This window comes from Populus euphratica, unplaced genomic scaffold (genome assembly GCF_000495115.2).
Source record: "Populus euphratica unplaced genomic scaffold, PopEup_1.0 scaffold93.1, whole genome shotgun sequence".
NCBI classification, from domain to species: Eukaryota; Viridiplantae; Streptophyta; class Magnoliopsida; order Malpighiales; family Salicaceae; genus Populus; species Populus euphratica.
In genome coordinates this window covers 1,584,521-1,611,179 of record NW_011499873.1, presented here as the reverse complement: position 1 = coordinate 1,611,179, position 26,659 = coordinate 1,584,521, and the positions used below count along the sequence as shown (strand labels likewise).

Below are 26,659 nucleotides of genomic sequence, written 5' to 3'. Positions count from 1 at the left end.
AGTTTGTAGATGACTGACTTTCGGTTTGTTCTGGTCTTTAGCATCCTGAGTGCCTCTCCCTCTGATTTTTATGTGTTCTATCTCTCTTCGCATTTTCTGTTCAATTTTGCTACTTTCATTTTCATGTTCTTTAGTTGCTTTCTTTACGTGTTCATTGTTGTTAATCTGCCTTTTACTTTGTAGTGCCTTATTTTGCTTCTTCATTTTTTCCTGCTGGGTTTATCCTTAGATTTGAAATTGAGAGAAGCTGAAATGCTCTGGATCTTTCAAGTCATGTTGTTTCGGTTTTAAAGATCGTTGATGTTTTCATTAAGTGATCCATCTAATCTTCTATCATCAATTCCTTGTTGTCGTATAAAGAAAAAAAGAAAAAAAATAATGATTGTTAGTCACAGGAATCATTATTATCTAAAAAAAATATCAATGAACAAAAAAGCTTTAAAAATAAAGAATTGGGTAAGGTTGGGATTATATAAATAAAATAACCTAATAGAATATAAAATACAATATAAAATACAAAGTACTTACAAAAAAAAGCTTAATTTTAAATAGAACTAAATTTTGAAAAACAAAATAGAAAAGGATGAAAAAAAAATATTTGGACGTCCGACTAAATTTATTGTTTAGATCATAAGATAAAAATAATCTAATTAAAAAAAAACTTAAAACAATAACAAATATTATTTTTTAAAATGAACAAATTTAAAGGAGGCAAGCAAGGAAAAAAACTGTGTTCACATGCATTAATTTTTTAAACTTATGATTCTAGTTGGTGATTAAACTAAAAGTATCTCATTTAGAAAACTATCATTTTAAACTTGACTCGACTTGATGGGCTAACTCATGACTCGAAAAATAAACTATCATTTTAATCATGTTTTAAATTTTTTTTTGAAAGAATTGGCATGATATAAAATGATAAAAAAACAAGGGGTTAAGTCATGATTTAGTCAACATGAGAAAAACTAAGTCAAAATTCATTAACTATTTGCCTTTATTTTTTTGTTCAAAGTGATGTCTTTTTAACTTTTTTATAAAATAAAAAGATTTGATTGACTTAAGTTAACTTGGATAAACTCATATAACCTATAACCTGGTACTTACTCTTATTGACTTTGAGGTTAGGTCTAAAACTATAAAAAACACTAAAAAAATCAATTCTTGATAAATTAAATTTTAAATGATGAGATGACGTGACACCTAGTATTTGCTCGTATCAACTTTGAGGTTAGGTCTAAAACTATAGGAAACGCCACAAAGATCAATTCTTCATAAATTAAATTTTGAATGATGAGATGAAAAAAATAAATTATATAAAAGAATAAGAAAATAAAAATTAAAAGAATGAAGATCTAATTTGAAGAAAAAAAATATGATGGCAATATAAGATTTTGGATTAAAAGGAAAAATTGAAAAGAAAAATCAAATTCACAAAAAAATACAAAACAAAAAAAATAAAAATCAAGAGAATGAGGATCGAATTTATAAAAATAAAAAATAAAAATTATAGATCCAATGGTGAAATTTAAAATAAATTAAAATTTAATAAAAGATCTAAGAATTAAACTTAAAAATAAAAACATTGAGAGCCAAACATTTAAAGTTATTAAACTTTGAATTGAAAGATAAAATTGAAAAGAAAAGGACTAAAATAACAATAAAAAAAATAATGATCAAATTGAAGAGAAAAAAATTAAGATTATAAATTTAAGGTTGAAATTAAAAATAAATTAAAATTTGATATAAAAAATCAAACTCAAAAATCAAAATAATAAGGATGAAACCTAAAATGTCATGAGAGATTTGATTTTTTTAATAGCAAGCACAAAATTCAAAAGAAAAAAGAAATTGAATGAAAAAAAAAAAAAAGGTGGCTGACAACCAACCACCATTGTAACTATCACATGTGTCATCCCAGGTAAAAGGAGGTATCATATAGCTTTTAAAACCATAATAGAAGCTAACATTTCTCCACCAAAAGGTGGATTACCATGTAAATGTATAAGTAACATATACTAACAATTTTTTTTAAGTAATTTTTAAAAATAAAAGAAGACTTGATTGTTTATAACCCAATTTAATAATAACAAAAAAAATCAAAGTAAATGACAGAAACAACACCCGGTTTAGAAAACTCGATTTTAGGAGCAATTTAGTCAATCAAACTAGTAAAAAACAAAAAAATAACATTTAATATCCATTAAATAAAAGTAACTTTCAAGTGCAATTTAGTAATTTTATTGTGCATTAAAGATCTAGCTCACCGTAATGTTCCGTAATGTTCTTTATGAACTTGGACATTTGTGTACTAAGGAAAAGACCGGATTAACCTCCTAACATGGCTAAATGTTCGAGTGACAAGGGTAAAATTATAAATTTACTATTAGAATCCATAATAAATTATGAGTGACCGATCCCTGTTAGTGTTTTTAATAATGTACATCCTTATAAATCAAGCAAAGATATATCAAATAACGTGAAACCAAGACAAAACGCATACGCCACAAAAATATCCAACACTGAATTCAAACATCTGCTTTCAATTTTCTAAGCTGCCCGCATCGCTAACAAGAACAGACTAGCGTACACTAAACTGGAGACCAGTCACTACTGCCTGGGTCTAATTAGAAGTCAGCTCTATGCATGCAGATAAAACCTGAAAACAAGAACAGACAGAGGACATGTCAGGAATGGTTTTCTTGACTAAAACAGCAAGAAGGCCACATTTATGTTTTGGCCCTGGTCTTTTCCTTCTCTGTTACCACCCATTGAGATCCAAGCGAACAATTTGTAACGCTAATTAAGCACAGCAAAATGGGGCCGAAAGCCTGAGTTCATTAAAAGGCAATTCAATGCCTGATTTCTCAATGAAAAAGGCAAGTCAATCTATAAATGTTGCGCCCGAGAATGGAGAAGCAAGTAGATTTTTTTGCCCCCTTGGATTTAATATAAAAGGTCTGTTCTTGCACTCGCCTTTTCGGTGACAAAGAAAGCTAAACACGAGTGAAAACAGTCTTCCTGGAATTTTCCTTACAGTTGCCATCAATCTAACTATAATTCGAAAAAAAGAAAAACGAAACGAAACAAAAGCTTTGTTTCCAGCTTATCAGGATGGAGATGGGAACACAGGAAGTTTTTGGCGTTTATGGGTCACTCTTATAATTTAGTAATTCACGAGAATGCAGTACCCGGTAGTCATGGTAAATTAATAATAAAGAATTTGTAGGAAAGACAATTGCTTCTTCCTTGTAAAATACTTGGCACAACTCTATATTTTAAACAGGAATTTCCTTTATCTGATTTCCACCGACATGATAAAATAAGGAGATCGGAAGGAATCCTTCGGAATGTGCAGCGCAAACTTTTGAATTTCAACAGATTCTTCCATATTATTGACCACATAGCATGACACTTTTACAACCCAGCAATTCATAGAAAACTATGAACTTGCTCGTTTAAAGAAACGGTATTGACAATTATTTCAGCACTTACTATTAGAAAAGAATTAGTTCTTCAGACGCATTTGACTGACTCTTGAGCCTTAGAAAATCAAGACTCAAAATGAAAGAGTGCATAGCGTACCATGTTATGCTTCTGAGAGCCAAATGCTACTTATTTCAACTAATCTGACTGTAACTAGTAAATTAGGATAGAAACATTTATTCCTCAGTGCTCTATCATATTTACCTTCTAATGGGGGGAAAAACCCTGCAGTTTATTTTTTAAAAAAAAAACAGGCTTTGTTTACGAAGAAGTTAAAGCAAGTAACAAACTTTAGATCTCTATAATTCAATGTACATATGAACAAGTGTAAGGAGACCGGGGAATTGCTCAGACACAGGACCCACACTCTCTAAATCTAGAACAAGACAACGGGCACGGAAGGGGAGCATGATACATGAAGGAAAACAAAACAATGTACTAGCATTAATGCACGTATACAAAACCCCTGGGAAGCATGACATGAGAAGAGAAACATGGCAACCATGTAATGACATCAAAACTAAATGAAGAGCATTTGGGATAAGGCTTCAATTAGCTGTGATAGCACGGAAGTAACCATATTATAGGAAATTAATTATTAGTAAGCAACTATCCAATTTGCACCATCAAATTTAAAGCAGTAATATTTCACGCAAGTATAAAATAATAGAGTTTGTGGTGTTCAATCACAGACAACATACCTGCAAAGCTATTTATTAGCATGGCATTACAGAACTATTTGTTCATGCAGAACATGCCTCAACAGCAGAAGCGCTTTGGCATTGGACATCAATCCTGTTAAGTAGTTCTGTATAGGAGGAAGTCAGTGAAAGTTCGAGTGCATTAACACCCTCAGTTTCATTGCAACCTTTATTGCTGTTGTCCATGAAGCCAACACCATCAAAACCATTTTCAACCGGCTGATTCATGTGAATGATCTTACCAAATAACTGAATAGAGCTAATTCCAACCTTTTTGGGGTTGAAGCTCCTGTTTCCAGTAAAGTCTTTGCCAAAAGAATGTGCACTACTCTGGCTCTCAGGTGATAAGTCCCCACACTGCAAACTGCCAATGTTCATCTCACTGGGCATTGTTTTCATTTTGGGTACCAAGTTGTTTCCAAAGACCTTGTCACCAAACACCTGAGAAGCATTTTCACTTATTAAGTTGGATAAACTGAATGTGGAAAAAGGATCTTGCCTGGCTCCCTGCATGCCAGCAGGAAAAGTACTATAATTCAACATTGAAGCATTCATATGCCCCGTAGTTGAATTAGTTAGATCTGACATGGGAAAAAAAAGTTCTCCATCTGTCAGGAACCTAGAATCATTTGGATATCTCAATTTCTTCATTGGGGGGGATGCGTCTTGAAGTGGCAGTGTGGTTGCAACAAATTCCACTTGCCAAGGGCTCACTCTCTTTACATTCTGCAGAACTTCAGGCTCATCCCAAGTAATCTATGCAAGAGAGAAAAAGGTTGAAATGGCAGCAAATATGGTAAAAGGATCGAAAGTTTGATGTTGTGACTGTGAAGGAAACTTATATAACTGCAACTATATAACAGAATCATTAACAGATAATCACTAGCGGAGCTCACTACTTGACCTAAAACTGTTAAACACTTACGAAGAGGGAAAGACCTGGTTAAAATTAGATGACCTTCAAAATCAAATTGCAGAGATTGTGAAAATGGCCATAGGAAAGGGTAAATGAGTCTTGGAACAAACCAGAAGTCCCTAACAAGTGCCGCAGTGAAATTCTAACTTAAATAGTAACAGAGTTCTTAAGACTTTAGGTGGTACTCCTTGGCATGTAATAGAAGAAAACCTTAATCATGTTTCATGACATATAGCTTCAAGGCAAGTAATGTAGCCTTGGGTAGGATGAAGAACAAAGAAAAACAAGGTATACAGTACACTAGCTTAGTTGCAGCAAGCTATTCAGTGCCCTAAATATTCAGTTACCCAAATCACACAATTGCATCCAAGAACCAAAGTCACAGGAAACAGCTTACATATAAAATACAAAAAATAGGAAACTGTAAAAAGAACACGACTATTTCAAGCACAACCTTAATATCCGATTGGAATAAATTGCTCCATTTCATTGACAGCCAACTGCTCTTCATTTACATCTATTCTTATTGTTTAACATACACTACAGACATCATTCACAAAAAATCACAACAGGGGAGATTAGCCCTTAGCATTTCATCATATTTTTCTGCTCAAAATCAAAAGTAGCAGGTATTGTTTAAGGGCATAAGCAAGCCACAAAAATGATTTAAGATCATTGGAAACTAATGTATTTTTGCTTCCTAGCTCAAAAGCAAAAGACCCCATTATCCTCCCAAATCACTTATTTTCACATGACCATGAACTGTATAAAACAATTAACAAATTACTCTATAAACCAAACAAAAATGTAAATCAGCAAACATGTTATTAACATGCATACCTGAAGCATGCGCCAAGGAGAGCCACGCCATGCACCACAGTCAGGCAAACCAGTACCAGAAACAGTCCCCTGAAACCAAGTCATTCTGGAGGAATCCTCAGTCTCCACAGCCATCTTCACTCTCATCCCAGCAGTCCAAAATACACATAGTGCAGCTTCCACCACTTCAGCCCTCACCACAAAATCTGAATACCACCCTGCCCTCGGATAGTAGACAACCTCAAACGGCAAGCCTTTAGCCGCCCTCTCTACTGCCTCCACCACAGCCTCTTGAGACAACCGCCCTCTCCAACTCCTTGAAAACCCCTCCTCCACCTTCACTTTCCCATCTCCACCGCTGTCAGAAATCTGCTCCCTCCACCTGGCACTGTTATTAAACCTAACAGCCCTCCTCACTCCAATGAACATCTCTCCCTTCAAATTCCTCATAAAAACCACCGAATCTCCCGCAATCAACTTCTTATTGTTGACAAACTTACTCCATCCGGTAGTTAGCAAGTGCCTACGTGGCGTACCTCGATAAATGTGCCTGAAATCCCAACTAACGCCGTGAATATCGGCAACAGTTAGAGTCTGGACCGGAGGCTCCGCCTGGTAGTTTAACGGAGGGAAGATCGAGTCGGCACAGAACCTCGGGACAGAGAAGCCGCCACCGTTATTCGCATCTGATGGAGTTAGAATCTTAGAGAAGGCCAAAATCTTTCTTTCGTCGTCATCAACGTTATTAGCACCTTCACCTTCACTTCTACAAGGTTCTAGAAAGGAGAGAGGGAGGTTAGAGGAGGGGTTATCCAGAGGGATAAGGAGAAGTCTGGTGAAGACCTCGTCAGTTACTGGATCAGCGAGGAAATCAACGGCGGAGATTTGGCAAGGGATTGAGGGTTTAGAGAGAGCGAGATTAGAGAGGAATGGAGGATGAGGTGCCGTGGACGATGAGGATTGTTCTAAATGACCTTGAGGGAAGTAGTAAACCCTAGAGTTAACGGCGGGAATTTGAACGGAGGATCCTGCACAGGCTCGCCAAAACCGCGGGTCTACGCGACTGAGCTCAGTCAGTTGCGGCGGCGGCATTTGTTAGTTTGTTTGGGTTCCGAAACCAAAGAGAGAGGTAAGAGTGAAATGGAAACGGTTTACTAACATATGAGCTCTGCGTGCGTCGAAAGAGAAAAGGATATATATATAGAGAGAGAGAGACTTAAATATTGTCTGAGACGAAGTACGGGAAAGAGAGTGCCGTCTCGGGGTCGGAGAACGGGCAAAAAAAGATGGAGAGGTTTAGGGACTGCTTAATTGGTTACACTGTATTTTACAGTTTTAGCCACGACACTCTTGCCAACTAACTTCAGGATTTTTAACCTCTCTAGTTCTCCACGCTATCTCGAGACGCGTGCACCACACTCTAGCAGGTGTGAATTAAAAAAGGAAAAACAATCCAATTTCTTAGGTGTAGATAAAAAAAATATTTTTTTCTACTATAAGTATTTAGATTTCCACAGTAATTTAGTGATATTATCAAAATCATTTCTAGATATAATATTTAAAAATATATTTTGTGAAGTATTTTGATAATAATTATCTTGAAAAATATTTATATAATACATTTATGTATGGTGATTTTACTAGTTATTTTGTGTTAGATTTATACATCAATTTAACTATATGATTTTTTTAAATATATGATTTTAGTATTTTTTTTTAAATATAAATCAACTTAACTTTCTATATTTTTATATGACGTACAAATAAACAAATAATTTATGTAATATTGATAAGAAATGAGATTGAAAGAAATTTTCTCAACTATATTAATAAGAGAATGATTGTTATTTTGACTGCAATCTTATTTATTCAAAATTAAAATTTATTTTAAAGTTCTTGGGTTGGTTTTATGTGTTTATATTAAAATAAATTATTAAAAAATAAAAAATATATTATTTAAAAATACAAATTATCATATAATTTATGTAATATTAATGAGAAATGAAACTAAAAGAAACTTTATTCAATTATATTAATGAGAGGGTGATTTGCATTTTGACCATAAGTTCGTTTCTCTACCATTATAATTTATTTTAATGTTTTCGGATTGGTTTTATATGTTTAAATTAAAATAAATTTTAAAAAATTAAAAAATATATATATTATTTTAAAATATTTAATGTAAAAATACAAAGAGAACAACTGCATTCTGCAAGTGCAGCGATGGCGATTCCAGTTTGTGGCACCAAGCAGTTACTAAAGTGAGATCTTGAAAGGAATGAATACAAATCTCGTACACATAATTATATTGTCCGTGACGGGTAATAATTACGAAAAGGAAAAGTTGACGGCGCGTGAAAGGTGCATAAATGAAGTGGTGGGGCTTACACGTTTACAGCGTGTGCAGTGAAACGAACCTCGAAAGAAATAGGATTTGGTTGCTTCAGCGTTTGAAGCAACCACAGCCAAACAATTGTTTGGCAACATTCAAAATGCAGTTTATTTCTGATGGGTCCCATTGAGTTTTGCGTTTAACACACAATGAAATTCAAAGCAGCCCGAGCTTTCCTTCCTCTGCACTGTTCAGAAAGTGAACAGTGCTCTCTCTTTTTTTTTTATCAAGAACCAGTGCAGCTGTTCAAGTGCGCATCAACAGTAATTTAAAAAAAATTAATTTAGAGTAAATTTAATTTATTTGCATTCTAATTTTAATTTTATTTATAATATTTTATCTAATTTTATTATATATTTAAAAAATTATAAAAATTACAATTCTTGTTAAATAAATTTTATATGTAATAGAATTATAAATAATTTAATAAAATAATAAAAAATATTTTATATAAATTATTATTTATTTTATGATATAATAGTAATAGTTAAATCTATAATACTTAAATTTAAAATCATTAATATATATATATAGTTATTTTATAACCTCAATTTAAAAGATATTATTAACCAAACTCATTAAAATAGTGTTTATTTAAGAGGTTGCATCTGAGTTTTATTAAATTTAAAACTATTAATATATATATATAGTTATTTTATAACCTCAATTTAAAATATATTATTAATCAAACACATTAAAATAGTGTTAGTTTAACAGGTTGCATCTATATTTTGTTTAAAATACAAATGCAACCTATTTAGTGAAGGAAAATATATATTTTATTTTTTTCAAACTACAACTACAAAAGCTACTATAAATATATCTTTTATTTATTATAGGATTTTTTAAAAATATTTTTAGTTTTGAAAAAATGTTGAATTAGTTTTTTAATAATTTTAATGTGTTAGCTTTAATAATTTAAAAAATTAAAATATTTAAAATAAAAAACTATTTTAAAAATCACTTTTTATCACAATCTTAAAAAATCCATGATAATATGACCTAGAGGGTGTTAGAGACAATGATATAAATTATTTTTCATAATACTTTTCATTTAAAATATATTCAAATAAAATATTTTTAATTATTTTTTTTAACATCAACATTTCAAGATGATTTTATTTTAATTATTATTCTTTAACATCAACATTTCAAGATGATTTTAAAATGTAAAAAAAAAATAATTCAAAAATTAACAAAACAACAATTCAAACACCAAGCATATCCTTGAATATTTTTATCGGGCAGAGAGAAAATCACTTAATTATGATAATAATAAAAAAATGTCATTAGTTGTCAATGATTCTAGGCATAACAAGTATTGATCTTGGTATCAATTGATTCATTTCCTCAAGAGAAATTTGATGGTGGTTTTTTAAAACTTTAATATTGTTTTAAATATAAATCAAAGCCAGGAAAGGGAAATTTTACTTGGTCTGGTTCTATGTTCTTAAGTTGTTTTTTGAGGTTTTTTAGTTTGATAAATTAGTTTTTTTTTTAATGTTAGAAAGGTGTTGTTCAAGTGATTTTAATTTTTTTTTTAAAATAGATCGTTGATCTAAAAAAATCAACCCATGATTTCTTGCCCGCTAATTATAGCTAAAATCTAGGTAACAACAAATGAAACATCTGTTTTTTTTTTTTTAAATGACAAGTTATTCATCATTTACAAAACAATAAAAAAAAAAGTTTAGACGCAAAAACATGGACTAGAGGTTCTTTTTAAGGCTTAGGCATACTAGGCCATCCAGACCAGACTTGCGCACTTGACCTCTTATTATTGTTGTCGTCGTCGTTGTCGTAGTTGTTTGTCCTCTTTTTTTCTTTCTTTTAATTACATTCTTTAGCTTTCATTTTTTTTTAAAAAAAATCCTTCTCAATTTTTGTTACCATATATTTAGCTATGCTTTTTAATTTTTTTATTAAACCCAATGAAACCCGTGATTTAGATCACGAAACCAGAGTTAATCTAATATATTTTAGTCTTTTTTATATTTAATTTTTGTCTTTCAATTTCATATATATTTTTTTAAAAAATCTCTATTTCTGCTATCATATGTTTAGGTAAAAAATAATTCAAAAAAATAAAATAATCTAACTAGATGGAGCTCTAACCTAGGTCACAACTTTGATGAATTAAACTAAGAAACGAGGTCGATTCAATATAATGTAATCTCCATATTGTTTTTTAAAAACATTAGCTTTCATTATATGTTTTGTTTTGGTTTTCATAGAATTAAATAGTTATAATTTATTTTTTATAAAACTATCATGGTCTTAAGATGCATGTCATGAGTTTAACAAAATAATTAAAATTAATTAAAATCAATTCAATAAGTGTGTCAATTTTTTTTACCCTTATTTTTTTATCTTTCTTGATCATTTAAGAATTTTTTTTCATTAAAAAAAATTATCTTCAGTGTAACACAAATCAGTAATTCAGTCTAAGTCCATTTGTTTTTGTGTTTTTAAAAAATAATTTTTTTATTTTTTTCATTGTTTTAAATAAATTTTTTAATTTTTTTAAATTTGTTGATATTTCATTGTTCTAAATAATTTTTTTAATTTTTTTAAATTTGTTGATATCACAATAATTTTTTAAAATAAAATATATTATTTAAATATATTTTAATTTTTTTAAAAAAACAACCAGCACTGTAATATTATAATGCTTACTATTCATCTCCAATCCATTGGACCTGTCGTGTCTAGTCATTATCCACCAACATCGAAATGAAATTGAAAAGACTCTCAAAGTAAAAAGATTATACATTCTTCGGCTGGATTCATCTTCAATTCTCCATCCAGCCGGCCACCATGGTCAATCACCAGCTAGTCATTATAATTTTTTAATAATTATTTTTGAAGGTATTTTTATTTAAAAATATATTAAAATAATATTTATTTTTTATTTTTTAAAATTTATTTTTATATTAACATATCAAAATAATTTTAAAATATTAAAAAATAATTTAAACTAAAAAAAAATTAAAAATTGCTACCAGCCCCAAAAACAAACTGAAAGGGCTATTTCGTTCATCTGGTGTATCTCCTTCTCTTATTCAAGGCAAAAATTGAAATTGAAATTGAAATGTCCATCAAAACTATATTGGATTTGATTTGAATTGTTAATTCAAATAAAAACTTATATAGATGTCACAGCCACCAATCCCGTATAAAATAAATAAATTCTATAAAATCAATATATAAAATTAAGAACAAACCATCCACTATACGACTTTAAGTTTCATGAATATAATTTAAATTCAACTAAGTCTGAAGACCCTATCTAACTCCTTTGCTACCGCTTCCATAAACCATCCCAAAGCAACTCCTTTGCTACCGCTTTTCTCCTTGCTCGATATTCTTCTTGCTATCGAGCTTCCATAACCTTACTGGTTTTATTGATGGCAGCATCCCACCTCCCCTGCAAGAAATTCCGAATCACTCAACATTCATTCTTGAACCACATCCTCCATGTGCAACTTGGCCTTACACTTGGACTCGATAACTTTTGAGGTACGTGGTACTTCCGAGAAAGCTTTTGATCTTGCATCAGAGCATAGGCAGTTGCAGCTTCATGTCCAGCTTCAGGAGTTAACAACTGACGACAAATCTCTTTCTCAGTTTCTCCAGCTAGTCAAATACTTGGCTGATGAACTTTCTGCCCCTGGAAATCCTCTTTAACCCTCTGGATTCAATGCTATTATTTATAAAAATCTTGGATCATATTATCATAACATCATTGCAGGCGCAGCCTTATTTTTTCAATGATAGCAAGCAAATGTATATGATCTACATGGTCAGCTTCTGGCGAATGAGGTGTTTCTGAATCATGTCAGGAGCAAATGTCCCACACCCAATGTGGGCATATAAATCATCTAATACCCACTTCAGCAGACTGGTGGTAGTTTTTCTTCAGCTTCCCCTTCACACGGTAACTCCTCCGGAGGAAATTTCATGTCAGGAGGGAGGTTAAATCCTCTTCGAAATGGGTAGGCTTAACAAGAAGAAGGGGTCCTACCAGGTACGTGGCTGGAATCACCATACTGCTGATTGCTGTCGTGAGCATTATATAAACCTGCTTTGTCTGCGTGATTCAGAAACTGCAATCTTTTCTATGTGGGCATTTTGTCATCCTCAGCAATTCTCGAGCCCTGAGATTTCTCAGCATCGAGTTCTTTTGTCCACTTGATGCTGTATCCCCTTTGCAGATATACTAAGCTGTCAGTATCCAACAGTTGATTGGCATTTCCGAACTAACACGTGCTTGAATGATTCAGATAACACTTGAAAGTCCAAGTGACCTTTAGAAAACCAGTCGTTTCTCTTCAAGCACTTGCTGCTATGATGTGTATAGCCTCTGGGCCCTAAACCCAAATCCAGTATACCGGGAAGCCTGCTATTAGTGAATAATAAAAAAGAAAAAAGAGAACGGGTGTTTGACAGAATAATAGTAATTGTTTTCAAAATATTTTAAAATAATTTTTTTGATTTTTTAAAAATTATTTTAACACCATCACATTAAAATAATATAAAAATATAAAAATAAATTATTTTTAAATTAAAAATAATTTAAAAATTTAAAAATATAATTTCAACCATGTTCTTCTTAATTAGCTATGAAGTTATCCATGAAAAAAAAATATATTTTATACAAATTAATCATATACAAGAGGAAAACCTTGAAAGGAATAAAGGATTAGTGATTTATAAAATAGAAAGTTGATTAGAAATACTTCATTCATTCATTCATTCATTGTTGTTATAATTTATCAGGAATAGAGAATTAGTAAAGAATTGCTTTGCTATATTTTTTTTTATAAAAAAACATAAAAAATAAATTACATGTCATTTATCATTTTAAAAAACAAGTAGCCCCAGTATACAAGTCTTAGTTGAAAACTCTATTCACTTAAGCTTTTTTTTTTCGTTTAAGATCCAGGTAGGCTAGACAACTTAGATTTGCATGAATAATGTTTTTTTATTGATTTTTTTAATATTATATTATTATTTACTTTATCTCCGATTTTACATATTAATATTAATTTATTATTAATATTATTTTCTGATTTCATCTTATTAATTAGTTTTTAATTTGATTTTCTAATTTATTTCGGTTATAATTTTTATAGGTTTAACATGATTTCAAACAAATTTCTTAGCATTTGATTTATAATTAATTTTACAAACATTAATTTTTATTGTTAGGTAATCAAATAAAAAATAATTTCTAGAAAAAATAAAGTTATTACACTTAATTGAGTTCATTACTTAAATGGGAGGTTCAATGAGTTAAGTTGAATTAATTAATAATTAAATTTAATAATTTATTTTAAAAAAAATATTATTATTTCAAAAAATATTTTAATATTTAATTAATTTTTAATTCTATAAATATTTTATTATCTTCCAGATTTAATCACATTGTAAAGAGTTTTTTATTGCCTGAATTTTTTATATTAAAAAAATTATTTAATTCGCAGCATAACTAGTTGATTAACTTTTGAACAACATGGATGTTTCTTTGAACCAGCCATGAAAAACCCACGGGCCCCACACACACTCAATTGATACAAACTAGGCCTTTCAAGTACAGAGACGGAGTTCATGGGGTCACCGTGTCAATGGAATCATCTCTGATAAAGGAGACAAACTCCTCCTGCATTCAGGATTCTAAATCCTTTTCAAGCAATTCCTTTTTCCTTTTTTCTTTTTTTAAAAAAGGAAACCCTTTCAAGTTGCTTTTATCGGCGGAATATCCCCATCAATCTGTGATGGAAAAAATATCGACATTAGTGAAAAAGAAAAAAAAATAAAAAAAAATAAAAAAATGAATCATGCACCAAGTCGCTTTGAATTAGTCATGATATCAAAACATAAATGTCATGAAATCAAACGCAATTATGCAATGAGAAAAGCTCCAGCAAAATTCAGAGTTAAAAAAGGTAATCACCAGCGAAGTTATAATGGTTAAGAGTACTCTGGAAAATCAAAGACAAGTGGTTTACTTCCTTGCGGGGATGAGAGAGCATATCATGGAATTGATAGGATATGACTCAGGTCAAAACAATTTTTTTAATGTAAGATAATATTTGGATGGTGTTAATATATTTTAAAAATAAAAAAAATTATGATTTTAATAGTAGATTCAACAAAAGTGTAATAATAAACGTATTAATAAAATTATAAAACTAAATTCTAAATCAATCAAATATTAAAAAATAAAATTAAAAAAAAATCAACCTTAAAAAAAACCTATAAAATGCTAAAGTGAACCCATGCCTAATTGTCAACCTTGCGGTCTATATCATGAGATCAAGATAAGTATATAAAAAATAATAATAATAGAGCCTAATTTTCAATAAATCTAATATTAAATTAAAAAATTAAAAAAATTTAATTTTAAAAAAATATCTAAAAAAAGATAGATGTCAGCTCGAGTTAAACTCATCATCTGATTTATGAGGTTGGGATCACCGCGTAAAAAATACCATGGAGCTCGATTATTAACCAATCTAATATTAAATAATAAAATTAAAAAAATCAAATTAAAAAAAAATTAAAAAAACAAATGAAAATTAGATTAATAAAAATTAAGTTTGATATATAAATAAAATGACATAGCATCTTTTAATTTTAATCGAGGCAATATGAATCCCAATAAAAAAAAGAGAGAAGATGTGGTGGAGAAAGAAAAAATGTTGTTGGTGCCTCATCACTATTTCTTAACCTATATATCCCCACCTAATAAAACTTAATCTATCATTTTAAACAACCACGTATGATTATTATTTTTTAGATTAATGTGGGTATCCAAATCAATTTACGTGTATCACAACTAATCCAACGGGCCCTGAAGCACATATAATTATTTTCTACCATTAGAGAAAGTCATATATATTGTTTGAATGTGGTGGACTTCCTCCACGTGCTGGTTCATATGCTATTTATTCAAGCCAAGTTGACTTTCCTGTTCATCTTAGTCCGCTATATTTATTTTACTTTCAACTTCAGTCATTTTAATATTTAATTGTTTTACATTAACATAATTTTTTTATTCTAAACTGAGCCTCATTTGAGAAAATTAGAATTCTTTCTTGATATTGCAAAAAGGCATGTCTATAGGTAACCAAAACAAAATACCAAGTTAAATTCTAGATAAAATCAATATAAATGAATCAAATTAAAAGAGAAAAAGTTGAGTAACAAAAAAAAAATAACATGAACTCTTCCTTTGATTGTACAAATTAGTTCTTGGTATTAACAAAAAAAAAAGAAGAATTGGATAATTGTCAAAGCTTTGAATCTTCCTTTGATTGTACAAATTAGTTCCTGGTATTAACAAAAAAAAAAGAATTGGATAATTGTCAAAGCTTTGAATTTGATCATGAAGTTTTAATTCTTTTAAATAAATGAAATTAAGTCTATTTTACTGAAATGAGTATCAACCGAGCGATAAATCAATTATTTAAAATATTTTTCATATGATTGGATCACTCTTCATTTACTGTATTCATAATTTTATGTGACAATTTGTTTTGATGAGCTTAATGTCAGTTTCTCGGAGGTAAAAAACATTCCTTTATTTTCCTTGGGGTTTCCTATTTTTCCAGGGATAAAAAAATAAAGACTTGTAGTTGAAATATAAGGAAAAAAAAGTCATGCCTTAAAGGAATAAACAAAAATGAAAATGTGAAGTTCAAAGGGGAAGAGTGAGATAAAAATACAAAAAAGAAATGAATGTTATTGGCGATGCGCTAAAGGAGAAAAAGGTTGACACGCGCCACTCTTACTAAAAGAATCCATCAAGATTGCTTCTAAAGAAAACTATTTTTAGAGACTAGAAGACACCGCACACGTCGCTTATACCAGATGGGTCTTACCACACTCTTGCATGTGTCCTTTACACTCTATATTTTTACTACCTACTTCATTTAATTTGACACATTCATTTGTACTCAACTTTCAATTGAATCTCAGATTCAATCTCACCCAAATCCAAGTATTATGCTTTCAACCCGATATTTAATTATTTAATGACTCTTTAATTTATATTTGCATTACATTTGACACAAATCCAGTAAAGGCTTGTTCAGGGGGGTAAAAGAAAGAAAAAGAAATACATAGCTCCTTGACCGAGTTAGTATGTTGTGATCATGCCCATGAACAGGTCATGTTAAGTTTTAATTGTAAGATATGAGATTATAAATAATTTTTATATGAAAATATATATAGAGATGTTATTGATACCTTAAGTTCATACTTAGAATGAATTACATGAAACTTAATTAGTATTACACAAAGAGGGTATGTAATTTTTTTTTTATAAATATTCTATATATGGAATTTAGGTAATTTATTTCTATAGAAATTCATTCATAAATATTATTTTTATTTTCAAATTCTTGCCTATCAAATAAGTCAAAAGCCTTCAAATAAATGGAAAGAAATACAAGGATGCTAATCATTATCTAGGGTCTATCGAGAAAAAAGTTCAAGGATACCTTCAAACTTAAATTCCATTCCTTTATTTTAAAAAGGAAGTTTATAAATGTTTCCAGGATTCCTTATTTTGCATGTTTGAAATTTATGGTCCTCGTGGACTTTTATGTCCATCCATATGTTCATAGCATGTCAAAAGAAAAACAAGCCAAGCAAAAAATTCGGAAAAATAAAAAATAAAATAATACAACATCAAAATCTGGATAGACCAAGCAATATTGATTTAACTTTCTGCTAGGCCAGAGCAAAATATCTTTAGAACCACGACTAATCCACACAGTCCACTGAACATCCTGCAAGCCCAGTGAGCAGGTAAGACATCGTAGAAATGACAGACATGCATAATAAAATGCGAAGGAAGGGGATCCCCTCCCCTCACTATACCAGACCAAGCAATATTGATTTAACTTTATGCTAGGCCAGAGCAAAATATCTTTAGAAAAAAAACAACTACATCAAGAGAATTGGAGATAAAAGTCAATGAAGTTTGGTGTCCCCTGACACCGTTGAGGCCTGACGGCCCTGACCCAAATAGTGCAGAGAAGGTTTTTTTATCTCGAGCACTTCCCGTCAAGTCTTTTAAACACGTTTGTTAATAAAAATATAAAAAATGTTTGTGTGAATTGGTGGTGTGACTTCTTAGGACTCCAAGATATTTGAAAGATATACTGAGGTGTGTGTTAATTATTGAAAATTCTTGTAGTACCAGGGGGAGATCCAAATAGATTTTTTCAGGTCAAAAAAACGAAAGAAAAAAAAGGATGTGCCTAGACGTGGATGACGTGGTTCTGCTCGTCGAAAGATGTGTAATTATTTTTTAAAATATATTTTATATTAAAATATATTAAAATATATTTTTTTTATTTTTTAAGAATTATTTTTCAAATTAGAATATTAAAATGATTTAAAATATATAAAAAAACTATTTTAAAAAAAATTAAATTGTTTATAAATATAGGTATAACCATGCTCTAAATAATTTTTTTTAATGAATTTGTATCCATAAAAAATAATATGAACATATAACCTGTTTTTTATAATAAAAAAATAATTAATGAAAGATATATTTGCATGGATTTTATATTTGATCTATGGAAATGAATAAAATGTATGATTAAAATACACGCACATAAAAACTGAGATGAAAATTTGCTTTAACATCAAAGTATGCATATAATAAAAATTAAGCTGAAAATTCAGTTTCTATCAAGGTACGCACACTTTGACCATAGGAACAAAAATGTTATATTTTCCCACTTTATATCAAATTATAATTAAATCAAAATTTTCAAATTCGATCATCGCTGTCCAAAAAAATAAAATAAAAAATTAGTGTTCAAGGGGCACTTTCATTATACTGCCACGTGTCGGGCCAACCCGTTTAGCATTTGCAGCCCATGGGCACTAGGGTTGGCGCATGCATATGCAGCAACCACCATTAATCGTGGCGTGACTGACTGGGCGAGGAAGAGGAGTCGTCGACGTGAGATCCACGCCGTGACATGCACGACGAAAGGTCGCATATTTGAGGCCTAACGTTTGACAGTCAAGGCGCGTAATTTCATCGAAGAATGTAATAAGAAAAAGGAAAAAGAAAAATCAAACACACTCATAGCTCTCCGCGTCCTGCTTTATATACGATAGAATACACAATAGAATAGAAAAACAAAAGGAAGACATTAGAAATTTATCTCCCCTTCTGCGAGTTATTCAATTATCTCACGGCAATGAGGGGCCGAGTCACTAACAAATCCTCTGCCCCTGCGAAATGGATTCCATTTCTCTGTGTATTTTGCTTCGCTCTTGGAATTCTCTTCTCTAACAGGTCCACCCCCTCTCTTCACCCATCCTTTTATTCCCTTCCATTTTCGACTTTTTATTCTTGTTTTAGTTTTTACTTACCGTCAAATCTTGTTCACGAATTGCATCGTGCGTGCGTGTGTGCAGATTATGGGATTCCTCAGCTGAACCCAACGGTCAACAGCTCCTATCCCAGCGTCGACATGAACAAGAATTGCAAGTCATCAATGGCGATTCCACAACTAACGAGGTCTATTTTATTATTCTCTTTTATCACAAACCATCGAAATTAGTTTGCCCATCCTTTTGATTTGACTCTCGCCTTTCTTTTTGGTTCTAAAGTCATCGTTTTTCTTTTTAGAAGCTCCCGCAGAATAAAGATGTAATGGACGAAGTTTTGAAAACCCATGAAGTAATTCAGTGAGTGTTTCTTGCACTGATCCTAATTTATCTTTTCTATTTTCATTTTCTCCATTTTTGTTAACATTGGTTTCACTTTTGTGGAATTTTTGGAGGCCCACCAGATCATTAGATAAGTCAATTGCAGTGCTTCAAACGCAAATAGCATCTAAGAGTTCTCAAGAGATGAGTGTGAAAAGCTCTGCTCCCGTACCAAGGCAGAAAGTGTTCATGGTTATTGGGATTAACACTGCTTTTAGTAGTAGAAAGAGACGTGATTCTGTCAGAGAGACTTGGATGCCTCAAGGTATTAGTTGTCTTCTGTGCATTTCTCGTTTGTTTCTGAAAAACCGGGTGTTTTAGATTGATGGTTTTAGTCATTTTTCAAATTGTTTTGTTTATTGATTAGGGGAGAAGCTTATCCAATTGGAGCGCGAGAAGGGTATTATTGTCCGGTTCATGATTGGCCACAGGTGAATTGATTTGTCTTTGCCCCTTTTAATCATTTATTGTGCAAGTCTTGAGAAGTTTCTTTATTACCTTGACACCATCTGCAGGAAACATTTTTACTTGAAGTGGTTTAGAAGACTTGATCTTGTAAGCAAGTGAAACTCATTGGATTAAGATGGTTCCTGAGGAATCGTCTAATTGTTTGCTAGATATATTTAACAAATGTATCACTGTCTATTCCAAGAGGCAAATGTGAATGTATCATCACTTCTTGGCTGCATCTTTATATAGCATATATGGTGGCTATTCGTTGCAGCTAGACTTGATGATGATGCTCAGTCATCATTCTATCCACGATCTTTTCATGTGGAAAGAAGTGGGGGATACATAACAATAAAATACACAGGCTATGTGCCCTTACTCTTTTAAGTGGATAATTTCTCTGAAATCAAGGCTTCATGTGGTCCTTGCAAGTAATTAATCAGTCTTTGAGATGGTTGTTCTTATATTTAAGCTGTCAGGTGATATTTTTTTCTTAAGAGATGTCCTCGTGGAATTTTAGTTATTTACTAATACACACTTCCCTAGATGAATAATCAAGAAAATTGGTCAGTGTTTGAGAGCTTGGTTTGAGCTAAAGGCTAGATTCTGAAGATGAGGGAAGTAGAGATTGTCCTTTGGCACTTTTCTCTCTTCCTCCTCATTGGTTTCTGTTCCTCTCTCTGAGGTTTCTGTAGTGTTGTTGAATGGCAGTATCCAATGATATAACTTGCAAATTGCAAGTAGTTGATCTGAAAGATCATCTTTAGAACACCCTGACTAATACAAACATGATAAGTTGACTTGACATGAGGCTGTATCTTACTATGGATATCTGCGCAAAATTCTCCATTGAATTGAATTGAAATTGACCTTAATGGTATTTGTATTTATTGTTTCAGTGCAACATCCAACAGCATTTTAGACAGAGCCATTGATTCAGAAGATGCTCAACATAAGGATTTCCTTAGGCTGGTAAGAAAACTATGATGCTTTTTCTGTATCTTGAAAGATAGGATGTATACTATGCCAGGAGTTGGATCTAATTATATTAAAATTTGTAGGAGCATGTTGAAGGATACCATGAATTGTCTGCAAAAACAAAAATTTTCTTTTCCACAGCAGTTGCAAAGTGGGATGCAGAATTTTATGTCAAGGTGGATGATGATGTTCATGTTAATCTGGGTATGCACTGGCTCTTAGCATCTTTGAAAACATAAGCTCCTTAAAATATTCCCCGTTACCAAAGATGATCTCACACACTTCTTTCTTCTGTAGGTATGCTAGCTTCTACACTTGCTCGCCATCGATCAAAGCCCAGGGTGTACATTGGATGTATGAAATCTGGACCTGTTCTCTCCCAAAAGTAATTCTTCTAGACCCTTAGTTCTATACTGACGAGAATATTAATGTTCTTTATCTTTTTGTATCTATGAATTGGTGTTAAATATATCTAAAAATTCCTTTCTATTCTATAGGAATGTCAAGTATCATGAACCAGAGTATTGGAAATTTGGAGAGGAAGGGAACAAATACTTCCGTCATGCAACTGGGCAGATATATGCTATCTCAAAAGAACTTGCCACTTATATCTCCCTTAACCAGTAAGGATAGCAATTTGCACTAGGAATTTTGGTTGGCGTGATTCATCTTATGGTCTCCCATGTATAGATTGTTGAGCTTTATACTTGTTAATACTTGACCTGACATCAAATTGTTTGAAAATCAATTTCAGGTTCTGATAAAAAAAAATTATGTTCAATTCCAAATGGTAGTTACAAAAATCTAATCTCTTGTGTAATTGTGGAACATATTATAGGTCTATTTAGTACAAAAGCATGAAAGATCATTGGATCAAGTAGCATCACAATTTTGATGTTTTGCATCTCACTTCTTGTTCTTTTTTTATTGTTTATTTCAAGACAGTTTATGCTCTGGTTCTTGCTGTTACTGCAGGCCTATATTGCATAAGTATGCCAATGAAGATGTGTCTCTTGGTGCATGGTTTATCGGTCTTGAGGTTGAGCACATTGATGACCACAGCATGTGCTGTGGGACACCACCAGGTATTGCTCTCAAATTATCGGCGCATTCAGCTTTTTAAGCTTTAAATTGAATTGTAGCTAGGAATTAAAAAAAAAATGTTAAAAGGAGCACGGAGTGTGGTTCATGCTTAAGATTGTTACAAGTCTGAATATTGGGTTTTAATCTGATCTTGCAACTGACATGTCTGGAACAACTATGCAATTGTATGGTTCTGCACTTCTCCTTCTTCATTCCTCACGTGGTACTCTATTTTTAACTGGTGTTTCTACTCTGCCACTTCAGACTGTGCGTGGAAGGCCCAAGCGGGTGATGTGTGCATTGCATCCTTTGACTGGAGCTGCAGTGGAATTTGCAAATCGGTGGAGAGGATCAAATTCGTTCATGAAAAATGTGGTGAAGGAGACGGATCTGTATGGAGTGCTCTCTTTTAAATTAGATGGGATTGAATTTGGTGGCAATCAGATTATGACGTTATTCAATTGTGATGAGTACGTAGGTGGGATGCAGAGTGGAGATGAGGCAGTCCACATAGATATGGTATATGTCTCCAAATTTTGAACATATTGCTTCTTCAACTTCTGAATGATGCCTGTTTGAAGAGTGCTGGAGCAAGAACTTTGGAATTGCTATTTATGTAGAAAATTTTGATCGGAACCTGCATTGAAATATGGGTTTTAGAAGATAGTGATCCACAGATCTTCCAGCTTTTTTCTTGGCGTGGGAGGGTGCACGGTGTATGTACTCCCCAGCATTATACTTCCTGATAGGGACTTGGGAGTTGAGTCACGTAGTTGGGGAAAACAGGAAAACAGATGGTTAAATGTAATTTATGACATAGATACACACATTAGCTGGGGGGCTGCATTCCAGCATAAGTTTTCTTTAGTAGCATTATCTTCTTTGAACAGGCAACACTTTTTTTATTTTGAAAAATGGGGTAAAAAAGAAAAAGATGGCATTGCTTCTGCTTCTGAATTCTGAATTCTGATGCAACTCTTATCATCATCAATGAAAATTTTAACATTCAAGCTTTTAATGATTGAATTCGATTCTCCGGTTTTGATGTCTTTGTATTTCCAGGGTTCGGCAAATTCCGAGCTTGGCTTCGACCAGTGTGGCAAGTCAGCTACGAGTCATCATCTAGCCCATCTGAATTAACTTAACGTATTAAATTTTTATTTGAAGTATATGATTAAAATTATCTATAAAAAATAAATTATAAAGTATAATTTTTAATTAATTTAATAAAAATAATGATGAATGTTAATTGTCAAATTCATTACTTAAAGTATAATATCAAAATAATTTTATAAAAAATAAATTAAAATAAATTTTTATAAATTAAAATAAATTAAAAAAACTTAATATATAATAAATAAATAAAATGTTGAAAGATTAAATTAAAAAAATTCAAATTAATCGAGTTAATTTATTAAATATGTGACTTGAATTATAAAACTTATAAAAATAAATTATAAAATCTAATTTTCAATCAATAAAATATTAAATTTTTTTTATAAAAAATATCAATACAATAAATAAAAAAACTTAAATTAATCAGATTAATTTATTAAATTTAAATTAACTAAATAGCTTTATATAAAGGAAACTAAACTATATTATTAAGCTAAATGACCGATAAATTAAATATAAAAAAATAAAAAACATTATTAAAATGAATTCATAATGAAAACACCTATATCTGTTAATTTAAATGTTAAATAAATTAAATTTGCTAACCGATTCAGCTGGTAATTAATAATATAGTAACGTTATTGTTTACGAATTATGACGTTTGTATTCCTGCACCTCTCTCTCTCTCTCGACGAAGTCTCAAAGTCAATGAACTAAATTCTCTCTCAGTGGACTTTCCTGTTCATCCTCAGTGGAACTTGAAATATCTTCCTTCCTTTCTCTCTATCTCTCTCGACGAAGTCTCGAAGTCTCGAAGTCAATGAACTAAAATCTCTCTCAGTGGACTTTTCCTGTTCATCCTCAGTGGAAATTGAAATATCTTCCATTCTTCCTTTCGTTCTCTCTCTCTCTCTCTCTCTGTAAATGGAATACAGATGGAATAGGATCGGATAGAGCAGAAAAAAATCAGGCTTCTAATTTTTTTTAATAGTGAATAAGCTAGATAACAGAGTGCTGCTAATAACAGAAATTTGAAGAAAAAAAATTAATGGAGAACGCAAACACATCGCTGGGATTGCGCGTTTTCCTAGAACGGATGCGAAAGCGAAACCCTTCCGCCGCTGATTTTGTCAAGCCCATCAAAAGGTCTCTCTCTAATTCTCTATAAATAGTATAGTTATGATTGTGCGTGGCTTCCTTTCGATTTAGATGATTTGTTTCTTTCCGCGAAATGAGATGCAATTACTTTACCCAGCTTAATTTTTTATACTTAAAAAAGAAATGCAATTTTGCCACATAACTCTGTAAGAGCATCTCCATGGAGAAGCCAAATGAATAGCCAAAAATAAAAAATTAATATTTTGGCTTTTCTTTGTTTGTTTTGCATACTCCAATGGAGAAGCCAAACAAAATGCTAAAATGCCTTTTCTCTCCCACAAATGCTATTTCTACATATCTCTTTAAAGAACCAAAACCAACAAAGTGGGACCACTAAAAAAATAGACCAATTAAATGTAGACATGTGGAAAAAAAAATAACATTAAACAATATTAAGAAATAATAAAACACTTATTTTTTTCACTCCAATATAAATGGCTCTTCAAATGGCTTTTTTCCATTGGAATAGATATGGTAAGATAAGCTATATTTATACTATTCAAAATGCTATTTTATCAATTTAGCTTTTCAAAATAGCATTTTGGATTGGAGATGCTCTAAAAGTTATTTAAAAGCACTGCAGAGAGGATAATTAGACCACTAGGAACGACTGGGTTCTTTAAGAATAGAAAGCAATTCCCTTTTGGCAAGAATTGAATTGAATTTTGGTGGTAATAATTATACATATTAATATTTAGATACGGTTTCTGTAGAATGCTTTTCTGGATCCTCGAATTTTGAATTTTCTATTGGGGGCTCAATTCCGTTTGTCTTTGTGATGTCCAGATGCCACATATTGAGTTTATTGAGTGCGAGTTTATCTACGCTGTTTGCTGCGTTTCAAGCCAAAAAACATCATTTTTTATGCTTTCTGGCTTGAACCGCAGTTTTCACTGTGTAGACAAACGGGCCCTTACAAGGGATCAATCTATCTATAGGGAGCCAAATTATTACTACTTCGCTGCTGGAATTGAGAAGGCAGTTTTTTTTCTTTACCCTTTCTACCTATTAATACTGAATTTGCCATGGATTTGTTTGAGTCCTACAATAGAAGGTTTGATTGTGGGATTTTAATTCTGTATGCAAGCTTCATTGTCTTCTTTTCAACCTGATCCAAAAAGGGACAGTGCTCTCGTACAGGAGTTCCTTGCCAACATGGAAATGGCTTTCAAGGCTCAGCCGCTTTGGGCTGGTTGTTCCGAGGAGCAGCTCGAGAGTGCTGGTGAAGTGAGTTGTTTGACTTTTACCTTGATGACATTCCATCATGATATAAAAGCCATGATACACTAATGTTTCGGTACAAGTTAGTCAGATGATTTCAAACAGAGTAATGTTCTGTTTACCCCTCCCAAGAAAAAAGAAAAAAAGAAACAGAGGGAGAGAAATAGACAGAGAAGATGTTCATAAAATGCCTGTAAAAGTGATTACTTCATGACTAATGAATGATGATTCTCATTGATGTTGATCTCTTACTCTGGGCTTTCTTTAATATACAGGTACTTGAGAAATATGTCATGACAAAGTTATTATCCCGTGTATTTGCTTCAGTTCCAGATGACGTAGAAGTTGATAAGCAACTTTCTGAGAAGATATCCGTGATTCAACCGTTCATTCGACCAGAAAAGTTAGATATTAAGCTGACCTTTCAAAACGAAATATCATGGCTGGTGAGTTGATGGCATTACAATATCATTGGTGTTCTTTTTGTTGCATGGATAATATTTCCCCTTCGCACAAGATGCAATTTGTAAATCCATGTTTGAATAATGGATGTTTTCCTGGAAGCCACAAGTTCAGCAGAAACACAAAAGCAACAACCTAAACCAGTGACATTAATTTATCCTTTTTAAAAGAGGCAGAATTACTTATTTTTGTTAGCAACTTTTGGCGTTGAAGCATTGTATGGATGAGATGTTGTTAACCCTGCCCTGCCACTGTTCTCTTTTTTTCACATTAATATAACTATGGAAGGCACATCTTTTTTGATATTTAGAATCTTGCTAATTGTGCAAAGATGGAAGTGACCTCTTTTTTCTTTCCACATTGTTAGGATTGCCGGTGCACTGCATTACCCTTTTGAACGCTTGGTGTCAAAACCAGTAATATACAGGTTATAGAGCTATCTGTAGACGGATCCAATCTTTTTTAGGCCTTGTGATGATAAAGTAACTTCAAATATTTTTGTCTTATTGGTATCAGTCAATTATTTATCTAAAGCATTTTCTCTAAGGTAAAAGTAGTGCATTTGATTAGCATGAAATACTCACAAATATGTTCATTTACAATTTTTAAATATGAAATATTTGTGAGTATATATTTGATTGCACGTTTTTTAAATACTGTTCATATTTGTGAGTATTTCATGAAATCAAATATTTGGGTGTCGTGCAATCAAAACTTTACATGCTTGTGAAGAGTTCATTTTGTAATTGATAAAACTGCTTATGCGTGTCAATAGATTAATCTGCTTCATTAAACATTTCGAGCTACCTTAAATTTGTTACTTGTGACCTTTTTTCTTGAGCTCTTGTATAAAAATTAAACTAAAGATAAGTAGAATATCAGATTAGTTCTCTTAATATGAATTCTTGTTATGCAAATATTGTCCTTTTAATTCTTGAAAGGCTGAATTTTTGCCATAGAAAACATGCCTGAAAACACGAATGGATGGAAATCCAATATTATTCTCAAGTAACTCAATAGGCTTTTTTGGTTTGGCTTCATTTAAAATTTAATCCACATTTTGTTCTATTATCTACCATCTCAGATCGATCTGCTTCACCAAAATTATGCAGGCAACCCCCCCCCCCCCCCACT

General features: G+C 31.7%; 3 protein-coding genes across 9 annotated transcripts; 2 read left to right on the top strand and 1 right to left on the bottom strand.

Moving 5' to 3' along the window:
* Positions 1-2,355: 2,355 nt before the first annotated feature.
* Positions 2,356-7,248, bottom strand: LOC105127872 (auxin response factor 17). Its single transcript, XM_011029337.1, has 3 exons — positions 5,941-7,248; positions 4,185-4,940; positions 2,356-2,656 (listed from the first exon to the last, which is right to left on the bottom strand). The coding sequence occupies exons 1-2, from the start codon at positions 7,009-7,011 to the stop codon at positions 4,227-4,229; spliced, it is 1,785 nt and encodes a 594-aa protein (XP_011027639.1). The 5' UTR covers positions 7,012-7,248; the 3' UTR covers positions 2,356-2,656; positions 4,185-4,226.
* Positions 7,249-18,276: 11,028 nt separating this feature from the next.
* Positions 18,277-22,591, top strand: LOC105127871 (Galactosyltransferase family protein). 4 transcript variants are annotated; one of them, XM_011029336.1, is made up of 11 exons: positions 18,277-18,641; positions 18,764-18,866; positions 18,981-19,036; positions 19,141-19,322; positions 19,425-19,488; positions 20,407-20,479; positions 20,569-20,689; positions 20,783-20,870; positions 20,983-21,108; positions 21,461-21,570; positions 21,833-22,591. In XM_011029336.1, the coding sequence occupies exons 1-11, from the start codon at positions 18,544-18,546 to the stop codon at positions 21,979-21,981; spliced, it is 1,170 nt and encodes a 389-aa protein (XP_011027638.1). In that variant the 5' UTR covers positions 18,277-18,543; the 3' UTR covers positions 21,982-22,591. The 4 variants fall into 4 exon arrangements, with proteins under 4 accessions (XP_011027638.1, XP_011027636.1, XP_011027637.1 ...); XM_011029334.1 differs by having other exon boundaries at positions 19,132-19,322; XM_011029335.1 differs by having other exon boundaries at positions 18,278-18,641; positions 18,978-19,036.
* An 822-nt stretch (positions 22,592-23,413) lies between these two features.
* Positions 23,414-26,127, top strand: LOC105127870 (vacuolar protein sorting-associated protein 9A-like). Of its 4 annotated transcripts, none has more exons than XM_011029332.1 (4): positions 23,414-23,830; positions 24,983-25,069; positions 25,339-25,509; positions 25,893-26,127. In XM_011029332.1, exons 2-4 carry the CDS (start codon positions 24,998-25,000, stop codon positions 25,920-25,922), a joined length of 273 nt encoding a protein of 90 aa, XP_011027634.1. In that variant the 5' UTR covers positions 23,414-23,830; positions 24,983-24,997; the 3' UTR covers positions 25,923-26,127. The 4 variants fall into 4 exon arrangements, with proteins under 4 accessions (XP_011027634.1, XP_011027631.1, XP_011027633.1 ...); XM_011029329.1 differs by having other exon boundaries at positions 24,970-25,069; XM_011029331.1 differs by having other exon boundaries at positions 24,930-25,069.
* The last annotated feature ends 532 nt before the right edge of the window (positions 26,128-26,659 follow it).